At 45.6% G+C, this 13,518-nt stretch overlaps 3 protein-coding genes across 17 annotated transcripts in view; 2 read left to right on the plus strand and 1 right to left on the minus strand.

Moving 5' to 3' along the window:
* Positions 1-13,518, minus strand: part of COPG1 (COPI coat complex subunit gamma 1) — a 583,372-nt gene that overhangs the window by 339,563 nt on the left and 230,291 nt on the right. The gene's annotated exons all lie outside the window — the stretch shown is intronic.
* Positions 1-13,518, plus strand: part of CFAP92 (cilia and flagella associated protein 92 (putative)) — an 83,072-nt gene that overhangs the window by 41,019 nt on the left and 28,535 nt on the right. For all 15 annotated transcript variants that reach the window (XM_050781600.1, XM_050781609.1, XM_050781601.1 and 12 more), the window contains one exon: positions 2,913-3,817. In XM_050781600.1, the coding sequence (XP_050637557.1) occupies positions 2,913-3,817 (905 nt within the window). The remainder of the gene's footprint in view (positions 1-2,912; positions 3,818-13,518) is intronic.
* RPN1 (ribophorin I) overlaps positions 1-13,518 on the plus strand; it is a 359,024-nt gene that overhangs the window by 30,773 nt on the left and 314,733 nt on the right. The window lies entirely within an intron of this gene.

Below are 13,518 nucleotides of genomic sequence, written 5' to 3' on the forward strand. Positions count from 1 at the left end.
TGAAATTTCTGCTTGAGTTTTTGCTCATTTTTCAATTGGGTTGTTTACTGTCTTACTGCTGAGTTTTGGGAGTTTTAAAAAATATATATTCTAGGCTGGGCACGGTGGCTCACACCTGTAATCCCAGCACTTTGGGAGGCTGAGGCAGGCAGATCTCTTGAGGTCAGGAGTTCAAGACCAGCCTGGCCAACATGGTGAAACCCCATCTCTACTAAAAACACAAAAATTAGCCAGGCGTGGTGGCACACGCCTGTGATCCCAGCTACTCAGGAGGCTGAGGCAGGAGAATTGCTTGAACCCGGGAGGTGGGGTTGCAGTGAGCTGAGGTTGAGCCACTGTACTCTAGCCTAGGCAATGGAGCGATATCCTGTCTCAGGTAAAAAAAAAAAAAAACAAAACAAAATTCCAGGATGGGCACAGTGGCTCACACCTGTTATCCTAGCAATTTGGGAGGCTAAGGCAGGATGATCACTCGAGCTCAGGAGTTCAAGACCAGCCTGGGCAACATGGTAAAACCCTGTCTCTACAAAAAAAAAAAAAAAAAAATAGTGGGGCATAGTAGCACACACTTGGAGTCCCAGCTACTAGGGAGGCTGAGGTGGGAGGATCAGCTTAGCCCAGGGAGGTTGGGGCTACAGTGAGCCATGACTGTACCACCTCACTCCAGCCAGGGCAACAGAGTGAGACCCTGTCTCACCAAAAACATATATAGAGAGATAATAAATATGTGTTTACACACACATTCTGGATTTAAGTCCTTTGTTGGATATATTATTTGCTAATATTTTCTCCCAGTCTATAGTTTGTCTTTTCGTTCTCTTTTTTTTTTAACCCAATCTGTGACAAGCACATCTTTTCATTCTCTTTACAGTGTCTTTTGCAGAGCAAAATTTTTAATTTTGATGAAGTCCAAATTATACATTTTTTTTCATGTATGCATGTGTTTCTGTGTCACATCTAAGAACTCTTTGCCTAACCCCTGGTCACAAGGATTTTTTTTCCATTTTCTTCTCAATGCTTTAATAGTTTTATAGTTTACATTTATATAGCTTTGATCAAGTTTTTCTTTTTTGAGACAGAGTCTCATTTGTTGCCCAGGCTGGTGTGCAGTGGTGCAGTTGTAGCTCGTTGAAGCCTCAAACCTCCTGGCCTCAAGCAGTCCTGCAGCAGCCTCCCAAAGTGCTGGGATTACAGGTGTGAGCCCCTAGCTTTTGATCAATTTTGAATGAATTTTTGTATATGGTGTGAGGTTTACATTGAAGTTCTCTTTCTTTTGCACTTTTGATAAACATAGATTAGCCATACTTGTGTGGATCTGTTTCTGGATTCTCTTTTCTGATCCATGGGTCTGTGTCTGTCCTTTCAGCAACACGACACTGTCTTGCTTATAGTAGCTTTGTAGTAAGTCATAAAAATGGGTGAAGTGGTTCCTCCAACTTTAGTTTTCTTTTTCAACATTGTTTTAGCTCTTCCAGTTTCTTGGCTCCTCTATACAAATTTTAGAATCAGTTAATCAATATCTACAAAAAGTTGTGCTGGGATTTTGATTGGAATTGCATTACATTTGTAAATCTACAAAAGTTGTGCTGGGATTTTGATTGGAATTGCATTACATTTGTAAATCAGTTTGAGGAGAGTTAACATCTTTGCTATGCTGTCTTCCAATCTATGTGTATAGTATATCTCTCCATTTACTTACATATTTTTTTTTAATCAGTGTTTTGAAGTTTTCAGGACCCCCTATTTACATTTTGCCTGGAGAGCAAACTAATAGACTTCTGCCAAGCCACTGCGGGGACACCTAGGGATCTGATTGCTTCTTAAGGAACTTGCACCGAGTCCTCTCTGCTCCAGCCTTCCTTTTTACTGCCAGCTCCAGAGATACTAGGTTTGCCATTCCCAAGTCTTTTGAGGGTTTTACAGAGAAAATCTGGTTGGTTCTCAGCTTCTCCATTGTGTGGTTGGTATTTGGCTTTCTCAACTGTACCAAGCCTGTTACAAGTAAATAGGAATACAGTAGATTTCACCTTGATTATATTCTTTCTTTACTTAAACTTCTCAAATATCCTTACTTTATATCTCTGATCATTCTAATATCTTATGCCTTGGTGCATCTGATTTCACTAGTAGTGCTTCTGTCTTTAGGTGTTTTGTGATTTTTACCATGATCTCATGTTCAATGGAACTTTCTTGATGGGAATTCTTTGAGGCCTAGGTTGAAAGTGAGTATCTCCAGAGGTATTGTGTCTCTGCCCACTGCTCTGGGAGCACCGCCAATCCGGGATTATTTTAGAATAAATTCTCAGCTTCAGTGTAAAATAGTGCCTTTAGATTACGAATTCAGACCACAAGGCTTAATTTGTGATAATAAAATCTCAGCACCAAGGTCAAACTATGCAAATGTCCCTGCTGCCTACCTCATCATAGCTTGGCTCATCCTTTCCATCCAGTTCTCCATGCTCTCTGAGGCTCTCTCCTGCCCAGAGTGTCCGTTGTCAGCTTGGCACCTGTGACTCTGCTAAAGGGGTCTGTGTCGACCCCCAGATGTATGTTTGGAAAACAGGAATTTCCTTTCTAAAAATCACTTCTCTGTAACTTTTCTGTGCCCAGCCTTAAGATAGGAACTAGAAGTACAGGTGTGAAAAAGGACACATGGCCCATCTTCATGGCACTCACATTTTGGGAGGAAAATAATTAATGAATGCTTTTTGAGTCCTTGTTTCATGCCAGTCGCCATCCCGGTGCATTCACATGCATGATGTCTGCAGTCCTAGTAATGACCTTGCACAGTAGGGTCTCTCGTGGATATTTCGTGGATGAGGAAACTTGGGCTACAGGGACAGGCAATGAGCTTGGCACTGGGGTTTGAGCTCCTCATGCTGGGGCTGAGTGACTGTCCTGCTCTCTCGTAGAGGCTGTGCATGCCCGTGTACTGCAAGTACCAGTTCCATAAGACTCCAGTTCACAAGACCAAGGGGGAGCCCCATGGAACCCACGTTTATTTCCGGGACATCAACGTCATCTTCCTTGGGGCGCTGCATCCCAGTGACCTAAGGGAATACCTGGAGGGTCCCCCCATGATGGTGGAAGTTCACGACCGGGACCGCAAGTCAGACGAGTTTTCTCAGAAGCCTGTGCTGTTTGGGGAGGACCCCCTGGATTCATACCTCAACTTCCGGGCCCTCATCTCTCCCAGAGAGACAGAGAACAACCCCTTTGAGTCCCAGAACAAGATGTGGTACCCTTATGGGATCGCCCAGGTCAGTTTTGCTGACCTCCTCCTTGGCCACAAGTATTTGAACCTGGCCGTCCCCATCCACAGCTGTGAGGTTCAGCCCACACACTGCAGCCAGGACAGCAGGAGAAGGAAGGTTGTGGGGCTTGGGGTCCCCAGAGATGGCCACCAGCATGGCCCAATGCCCATGGGCAACTACCTAGAGGCTGACTCCCAGCTCAAGTTGCGAGTGGACATCGCGGTGCCACTGAGGGCCGGGGCCAGAGCTGCCGATCCCGACCTCGGGGGCTCCCAGTTTGGCCGCATCATCTTCGTCTTTGACTTTAAGAAGGTCTCCCTGCTCCACAGCCTGCTGCAGGACATCACTATGATCAACGCTAAGGCCCTTGGCCTGGACTCCTACCCCCTCAGGACCCTGCAGCAGATCCTGTCGGCCTTCAAGATGCGTGTGCGGGTCCAGGAGCAGCAGTACCTGGATGTACTCACCGGCTTCCACCTGCTGGACGGGAAGACCCACCTTTTCATCCTGGAAGGCCTGGCCAACCAAGGCTTGAGGCAGCTGTGGGAGAACCACCAAAGCTGGTAGGTGGTTTGTTTTACATTTTACATAAAAATGATGGCATCTGGATGCCGAGGGAGTGGAGAGGTCTTTCAGAGTCAAGCCTAGGTTCAGTGTCCTTGTCTGTGAGTCTCCTTTCGGGGATCATTGTGAGGTACTTACCAGGGTTTAGTCATTGGACTTGAAGGCTCGATTGCATTTGCTTGCAGGGAGGAATTCAGGCGTATCTAAGATGACTGAGGGGTCCAGGAGAGTGGCGCCTGTCTTCAGGGTTCTGAGCCAAGGGCTACTGTGGCTAACCAGGAGCAGAATATTCTGTATTAGATTTCAGCTTGCCCCAGGGAAGATCATTTTGAAGATGGAGGGGCTGCTTAGGTTGCAGGAAGTTACCCTTCTCTGAAAGCCTTCAGGGGACCTGGGGGCCACTCAGTGGGGACACTAGAGGTGAATAATTAAAGTGTCCAATTCTGGGCTGCAGCAGGTAGCCCTTTGCAGTTCCTCCATTCTTTAGTTTTGATGACATGACACCTCTCCCTTCCTTTCACAATTTGCAGGTATACTAGTTCGGGTAGATAGGATCTCCCTCCTTTAGTCCGGAGGGCCCCCATCTGTCTTCAGAATTCAGATGCCCCAGGACCCACTTGTCTGCAGTAGGGAGTCCAGGAGTTGAGGCTGTCTGCCCAGAAGGGGATTGCACTTCTCTGGACCTGCCTTCCTGTGCTGATGGGCCCAGAGGCACCGGGAGAAGCTGGCCTTGTATCTATTATAAGCCCAGGAGAACTGAAAACATATTTCCACGCAAGAGCTTTTACACACATGTTCATATCAGAGTTATGTATAATAGTCAAAAAGTGAAAACAGGCCAGGTGCAGTGGCTCACGCCTGTAATCCCAGCACTTTGGGAGGCTAAGGCAATCCTGGAATCACTTGAGCCCAGGAGTTCAAGACCAGCCTGGGCAACATAGTGAGACCTTGTTACTACAAAAAATACAAAAATTAGCCAAGCATGGTAGCTCCTGCCTGTAATCCCAGCTACTTGGGTGGCCAAGGTGGGAGAACCCAGGAGGCAGAGGTTGCAGTGAGCCAAGATCATGCCACTGAATTCCAGCCTGGGTGACAGAGCCAGACCCTGTCTCAAAAAAAAAAAAAAAAGTGGAAAGAACCCAGATGTTTATCAACTGATAAACAAAAGATAATAAGTCCATAGAATAATTGAGCCATAAAAGAAAATGAAAGCCAGGCATGGTGGCTCACACCTGTTATCCCAGCACTTTGGGAGGCTGAGGCGGGGGGATTGTCTGAGGTCAGGAGTTCAAGACCAGCCTGGCCAACATGGTGAAACCCCGTCTCTACTGAAAATAGAAAAACTTAGCCGAGCATGATGGCACGTACCTGTAATCCCAGGTACTCGGGAGACTGAGGCAGGAGAATTGCTTGAACCCTGGAGGCAGATGTTGCAGTGAGCCAAGATCACGCCACTGCACTCCAGCTTGGGCAAGAAGAGCGAAACTCCATCTCAAGAAAAAAAAAAAAAAAAGAAAGAAAGAAATGAAATACTGATACACATATCTCAACCTTGAAACATTCTGCTAAGTCAAAGAAGCCAGACACAAAAAGGCACATATTGTATGACTCTGTGTTTGTGAAATGTCCTGAACCGGCAAATCCATAGAGATAGGTAGGCTGGTGGTTGCCAGGGATAACCACTCAGGGGAGGGCAAGAGAGAAGCGGGGAGCCACTGCCAGTGGGCACAGGGTTGCCATTAAGGGTGTGGAGGATGTTCTAGAACTAGATAGTGTTTATGGCTGCACAACATTGTGAATGTAGTCAAAATCACTCATTCATGCACTTTAAAAGGTTGAGTTTTGTTCAAGACCAGCTTTGCCAACGTGGTGAAACCCCATTTGTACTAAATATACAAAAATCAGCCAAGCGTGGTGGCAGGTGCCTGTAATCCCAGCTACTTGGGAGGCTGAGGCAGGAGAATCACTTGAACCCGGGAGGTGGAAGTTGCAGTGAGCCAAGATCACGCCACTGCACTCCAGCCTGGGCAGCACAGCAAGATTCCGTCTCAAAAACAAAAACAAAAAAAAAAATGAGTTTTGTTGTGTGTAGCAGAGAATGTGGCCTGGCCCAGGAACAGTCTGGGCTCTGCCCTTGGCTCCTGGGAGGCAATCTGAGTCACACCTAATAGGAGTGTCTTTGTTCAGGGAGGGGACTGGCCACACCTGACAGTCACAGGATGGAGGCTGACCTTCCAGAAAGACCAACCGGGTGCTTCGGGATGGGGGCTTTGGGTCATGCAGAATCAGGAGACTGAGTTTAGCCATGTAGGCGGTCAGCCCGCCTGCTATACCTGTGCAGTGGAGCCCCCTGGAAACTCTGGCCACCAGGGCTGGGGCGAGCTGCCTGGCTGCAGTGTGCTTGCACGCCGCCACTCACCAGTGCTAAGAGGGTAGCACATCCGGCCCCACAAGGAGAGGACAGTGGAAGCTTTGTGTCTGGAGCCGTCGTGGACTCTGCTCCATGTGTTTGTTCCCCTGGCAGATTTTAATCTGTATTCTTTCCCTGTAATCCAACTAACTGTGAGTGTAGAACTGACTTTCAGTAAGTTCTGTGAGCCCTTCTAGCGTGTTGTCAAACCCGAGGGCAGTCTCAGAAACCTCCTGAACTTGCAGTCGGCGTCAGAAGTAAGGGTGGTCTTGGGGACTGTGCCCTCAAACTTTGTGGTTTGGCTAATGCTGGGCAGATAGTATATGAATTACATCTCGAAAGCATTTTCCAGTGGCAGAAATAACATGAAGCATGCTCATTGAACCCCGTTGAATTAGGCTAGAAATAAAACATAGATCATTAACCAGAAAAAAGTTCATATGGAAGGAAATTAATAACCATACTTCCAAATAACTTGTGGGTCAAAAAGAAATCCTAATGGAAATTAGACATTTTTGAACTGAACAATAATGAAAATAATATATTAACTAAAGTTGCAGGGTGGGCCAGGTGCAGTGGCTCACTAGATAGTGTTTATGGCTGCACAACATTGTGAATGTAGTCAAAATCACTCACAATCCCAGCACTTTGGGAGGCCAAGGTGGGCGGATCGCCTGAGGTTGGGAGTTTGAGACCAGCCTGGTCAACATGGTGAAACCCCATCTCTACTAAAAATACAAAAATTAGCTGGGCGTGGTGGCACACACATGTAATCCCAGCTACTCGGGAGGCTGAGGCAGGAGAATCTCCTGAACCCAGGAGGCAGAGATTGCAGCGAGCCAAGGTCATGCCACTGCACTCCAATCTGGACAACAGAGTGAGACTCTGTCTCAAAATAAATAAATAAATAAATAAAAATTTGCAGAGTGATATTGAAGCATTAGTCAGAAGAAAATGTATAGCCCTAAAATGCTTATTTGGAAATGAAAAATGTCTGAAAATTATTGAGACATAATTATAGTTGTTGCAGACATTGATATGTGTTTCAAATTATGCCAATATATTAAAAAATTTATAAGAAATTTAAAAAATAATACCAAAAATATGTTCAGATAAGATTATTTAATGTGGTATTGAATATAAAAATTAGTATAAAAATATCAAATTTTGAATACCATCTACATACGAAAACTAATTTTTAAAAATTGGAACACATTTAAAGTAAAATGTATAAAATTCATGGGACTAAATTTGACAAAAAGATGTGAAAGACGTCCATCATGAATATTATAGAACTTCAGGAAAAATTAAGGAAGACATAAATAAGTGGAGAGAGATACCATGTTCATGAATTTGAAGACTCAATATTCTAAAGGCTCAGTTATCTTCAGATTTGAACTGTAGATTCAGTGCACTTCCAGTTTTAAGAATCCCAACAGTTTTTAAAGTATGGACATTGATTTTAAAATTTTAAACTTTTGGCCGGGCGCAGTGGCTCAAGCCTGTAATCCCAGCACTTTGGGAGGCCGAGACGGGCGGATCACGAGGTCAGCAGATGGAGACCATCCTGGCTAACCCGGTGAAACCCCGTCTCTACTAAAAAATACAAAAAACTAGCGGGGCGAGGTGGCGGGCGCCTGTAGTCCCAGCTACTCGGGAGGCTCAGGCAGGAGAATGGTGTAAACCCGGGAGGCAGAGCTTCCAGTGAACTGAGATCCGGCCACTGCACTCCAGCCTGGGCGACATAGCGAGACTCCGTCTCAAAAAATAAAAAAATAAATAAAATAAAATAAAATAAAATTTTAAACTTTTGCATGTTAAGTTTCATACTTTTTTTTTTAATCAAAGTCCATACTTTAAAAGCTGTTGGAATTTTAAACCCTTTACAGCAACATGCAAAGGTCTTTTTTTTAAAAAAGATACCCTTGAATAAGAACAAGATAGAAGAACTTGCTGTACTAGATATCAAGACTCATGATAAAACTATAGTCATTAAGATAGTATGGTGTTGGTTCAGAGATAGACAAGCAGACCTATGGAATATAATAGAGAATCCAGAAACAGACCTACACATAAGTGTTCATTTGCCGTATGACATATGTGATATTGCAAAATTGGTAGGGAATAAATATACTAAAAAACACTGAATGTTCTACTTCAAAAAGATGAATCTTATACAATGGGATGCTATTTCATACTCATTAGGATAGATAGAATCCAAAAGTCCAGTAATGACAAGCATTGGCAAGGATATGGAGGAATCAGAAGTGTCCTTCTCTGCTGGGAGGAATGTAAGTGCAGCCACTTTGGAAAACACTCTGGCAGTTCCTCAAGTGATTAAACACAGAGTTCCCATATGACCCAGGAATATCACTCCTAGATCTGTGCCCAAGAAAATGAAAACATGTATATCCACACTAATGTGTGGATTATTGCTAATTAGTGTACTAAACTTGTACACTCATGTTTATAACAGCATTATTCATAATAGCCAAAAGATGGAAACAGCCCAAATGTCCATGAAGTGGTAAAAGGGTAAACAAATGATGGGATATGCATACACTGGAATTCTATTTGGACATAAAAAGTAATGAAACACTGACACATGCTACACTATGGATGAACCTTGAAAACATGCTGAGGAGAAGCGGCTGGCCACAAGATGTTGCATATGACATGATTCAATTTATGTGCAATGTCCAGAAGAGACCAATCTATCAGAAAGTAGATTAGTATAGGGCCATGGACCTGTACCAGTCTCTGGCCTGTTAGGAACCGGGCTGCACAGCAGGAGGTCAGCAAGCTCTGCCTGAGCTTTGCCTCCTGACAGATTGGCAGCAGCATTAGATTCTCATAGGAGCGGGAACCTTTTTGTGAACTGTGCATGCGAGGGACCTAGGTTGCGCATTCTTTTTTTTTTTTTGTTTTGTTTTTTGAGACGGAGTCTCGCTTCTGTCGCCCAGGCTGGAGTGCAGTGGCGCGATCTCGGCTCACTGCAAGCGCCGCCTCCTGGGTTTACGCCATTCTCCTGCCTCAGCCTCCTGAGTAGCTGGGACTACAGGCGCCCGCCACCGCGCCCGGCTAATTTTTTGTATTTTTAGTAGAGACGGGGTTTCACCGTGGTCTCGATCTCCTGACCTTGTGATCCGCCCGCCTCGGCCTCCCAAAGTGCTGGGATTACAGGCGTGAGCCACCGCGCCCGGCCTGCGCATTCTTTATGAGAATCTAATGCCTGATCATCTGAGGTGGAACAGTTTCATCCCGAAACCATCCCCCCAACCCCATCCATGGAAAAATTGTCTTCCACGAAACCACTCCGTGGTGTCAAATAGGTTGGGGACCACTGGATTGGTAGATACTTAGTGGATCAGGGGTGGGGGTATTCAGGGGGTTGGGAGTATACAGAGTGATAGCTAAGGGGTGTGGGGTTTCTTTTTGAGGTGATGAGATGTTCTGAAATTGATGATGGTGGTAGTGGTTGCACTAAATAGATGAAAAACTATTGACTTATACTTTACAAATGGGTAAATTGTCTGACATGTAAATTATATCTCAATTAAAAAGTAACTCTAGGCTAGGCACAGTGGCTCACGCCTGTAATCCCAGCACTTTGGGAGGCCAAAGTGGGCAATTACCCAAGGTCAGGAGTTCGAGACCAGCCTGGCCAACATGGTGAAAACCTGTCTCTACTAAAAATACAAAAATTAGCCAGGCTTGCTGACACATGCCTGTAATCCCAGCTACTCGGGAGGCTGAGGCAGGAGAATTGCTTGAGCCCAGGAGACAGAGATTGTAGTGAGCCAAGATCGTGCCACTGCACTCCAGCCTGGCCAACAGAGAGAGACTCTGTCTCAAAAAAAATAAGTAACTCTAGTGGACAAAAAAAGTTCAGTAGGGAAAGGATAAACTTTTCAATAAATGGTGTTGGGATAATTGTGTTCCATAGGAAAAAAGGAAAGACATCCTTAATCCCTGGCAACCACTGCTATATCTGGAAATAGAACTGATTTTTGTATGTTGATTTTATATCCTAAAGCCTTGCTGAAACTCACTGGTTCCACGAGTTTTTGTTTTGTTTTTTTGGGAGATTCCTTGGGATTTTCTATACTGATCATCATGTCATCTGCAAATAGGGATAATTACATTTCTTTCTTTCAGTCTGTATACCTTCATCTCCTTGTTGTACTGGCCTGGACGTGCAGTATTGTTTTATGTAAGAATGGTGAAGGTGACTCACTCCTATAATCCCAGCCCTTTGGGAGGCCTAGATGGGCGGATCACGAGGTCAAGAGATTGAGACCATCTAGGCTAACGCGGTGAAACCCCATCTCTACTAAAAACACAAAAATTAGCCGGGCATGGTGGCGGGCGCCTGTAGTCCCAGCTACTCGGGAGGCTGAAGCAGGAGAATGGCGTGAACCCGGGAGGCGGAGCTTGCAGTGAGCCGAGATCGCGCCACTGCACTCCAGCCTGGGCAACAGAGCGAGACTCCATCTCAAAAAAAAAAAAAAAAAAATGGTGAAAGCACACACACTTGCCTTGTTTCTGGTCTCTGCGGCAAAAGGCATCAGTGTTTCCCCACTACCTATGATGTTAGGTGTAGGGTTTTTGTAGATGTCCTTATGGGTCTGAGGAAGTTCCATTCTATTCCTAATTTGCTGGCTCACACAATTCATAAAAATCAACTCTAGTCTAGGTAGACCAAGCCCCTGTTTTTAAACTTTTAACTTTGTTGGGTTTTTTTTGAGCTTTTTCTTTCTTTCTTTCTTTTTATTGAGACAGGGTTTATTGCTGTTACCCAGGCTGGAGTGGAGTGGTGCGGTCACGATTCACTGCAGCCTTGACCCCCCCGCCTCAAGCGATCCTCCTACCTCAGCATCTCAAGTAGCTGGGACCACAAGCATGTACCACCATGCCCAGCTAATTTTTTTTCTTTTGTTTGAGACAGAGTCTCGTTCTGTTGCCCAGGCTGGAGTGCAATGGTGCGATCTTGGCTCACTGCAACCTCTGCCTCCTGCGTTCAAGCAACTCTCCTGCCTCGGTCTCCCTAGTAGCTGAGATTACAGGCACCCGCCATCATGCCCGGCTAATTTTTTGTATTTTTAGTAGAGATGGGGTTTTGCCATGTTGGGAAGGCTGGTCTCGAACTCCTGACCTCAGGTGATCCACCCGCCTTAGCCTCCCAAAGTGCTGGGATTACAGGTGTGAGCCACTGCACCTGGCCTAAACTTTTAACTTTGAAATTGCAAAAATAGTGGAGAGGTTGCATGTACTCATTACTCAAGGTCCCCCAATTCCCCCAATGGTGACATCTTATATAATGACTACTGATTGACACAGTATAACTAAGTAGACTACAATGATCTGATCTCAGATTTCACCAGAATTTTTTTTTTTTTTTTTGAGACAGAATCTCGCTCTGTCGCCCAGGCTGGAGTGCGGTGGCGTGATCTCGGCTCACCGCAAGCTCCGCCTCCTGGGTTCACGCCATTCTCCTGCCTCAGCCTCCTGAGTAGCTGAGACTACAGGTGCCTGCCACCGCGCCCAGCTAATTTTTTGTATTTTTAGTAGAGATGGGTTTCACCGTGGTCTTGATCTCCTGACCTCATGATCCACCCGCCTCAGCCTCCCACAGTGCTGGGATTACAGGTGTTAGCCACTGTGCCTGGGCTTTTTTTTTTTTTTTTTTTTTTTTTTGAGACAGGGTCTGTCTCTGTCACCCAGGCTGAGTGGTACAAGGGCTCACTACAACCTCTACCTCCAGGGGTCAAGCCATTCTCCCATCTCAGCCTCCCAGGTAGCTGGGACTACGGGTGTATACCACCATGCTCAGATTATTTTTGTATTTTTTGTAGAGATGGGGTTTCACCGGGTTGCCCAGGCTGGCCTCCAACTCCTGGGCTCAAGCAACCTGCCCACCTTGACCTCCCAAAGTGAAAAATCTATTTTTGAAAAGCAAAATTACAAAGCTTATAGATGAAAATATAGAAGAACATATTCATGACCCCAGAATGGAGAAAGAGTTCTTGAACCAGACAAGGACAAAGAAGAAAAGAATCATACATTTGGCAACGTTAAAAGTAACTTCTGCTCATCAAAAGACACTGTCAAAGTCAAAATACAGAGATGAATCTCTAAATTTAAAAATTTTATTTGGCGGCCGGGCGCGGTGGCTCAAGCCTGTAATCCCAGCACTTTGGGAGGCCGAGACGGGCGGATCACGAGGTCAGGAGATCGAGACCATCCTGGCTAACACGGTGAAACCCCGTCTCTACTAAAAAATACAAAAAAACTAGCCGGGCGAGGTGGCGGGCGCCTGTAGTTCCAGCTACTCGGGAGGCTGAGGCAGGAGAATGGCGTAAACCCGGGAGGCGGAGCTTGCAGTGAGCTGAGATCCGGCCACTGCACTCCAGCCTGGGCGGCAGAGCGAGACTCCGTCTCAAAAAAAAAAAAAAAAAAAAAAAATTTTATTTGGGAAGCAAGAATTACAATTTGAGGTACACACACAGGCTGGGCAGTCTTCAGTATGTCTGAAAAACAGAGAAGGTTGGAGGTTTTATAAAAAGGAGGGGCATTATAAAAATGTTAGCTATTGTTTTGAGAATTCACTTTGTTTTGTGTTTGACAGAACACAAAGTTTTGGGGCACTGGCAACCTCCGACTGGCAAGTGCCAGTGAGTAAAAGTAGTCTTGGAGTTGCAGCACATGGTATCAGTAGCTATCAGATAAGACTGGCTTCAGGTTGGAGCAGGCGGCCTCAGCAGCCAGGCTGCAGAGAATGACATTCCTGGAGCAGTGCTACGTGCCCTGGGTGCTTTCTCCCCGCCTCTCGACTCTGTTTTAGTTGGGTGTGATGAGAATGACCCAATGTATGTGATCAACTTTCACGACACCATAAATATGGTGAAAAGACAAGCTACAAACAAAATTATTTGCAGTGTCTGGAACTGACCAATAATTAGTATCCTAAATATATTTTTTAAAGTCCTGTGAATCAGTAAGAAAACATCCCAGTGGAAAGTATGGGCAAAATACCCAAACAAATACTTCACAAAAGAGGACCTACCTCTGACCAGGAACACAGATTCCTGAAGGGGAGATGAAAGCATTGTAGACTTCACCAGGTTCAAAAAGGCGGTGGATTGGCATAGGCCAGTGCACGGCAATGAGAGTAGGCTGTGCATAGAAACCCTGCCAGGCTGGTGTTGCCATAGTGCAGAGTGCGAGTGCCAGGGCAGGGCTTGGAGGGGTGGTGAGGGGCTGAGTGGGGGCAGGAAGGGGGTGGGAGGC

Source organism: Macaca thibetana, chromosome 2 (assembly GCF_024542745.1).
Source record: "Macaca thibetana thibetana isolate TM-01 chromosome 2, ASM2454274v1, whole genome shotgun sequence".
NCBI classification, from domain to species: domain Eukaryota; kingdom Metazoa; phylum Chordata; class Mammalia; order Primates; family Cercopithecidae; genus Macaca; species Macaca thibetana.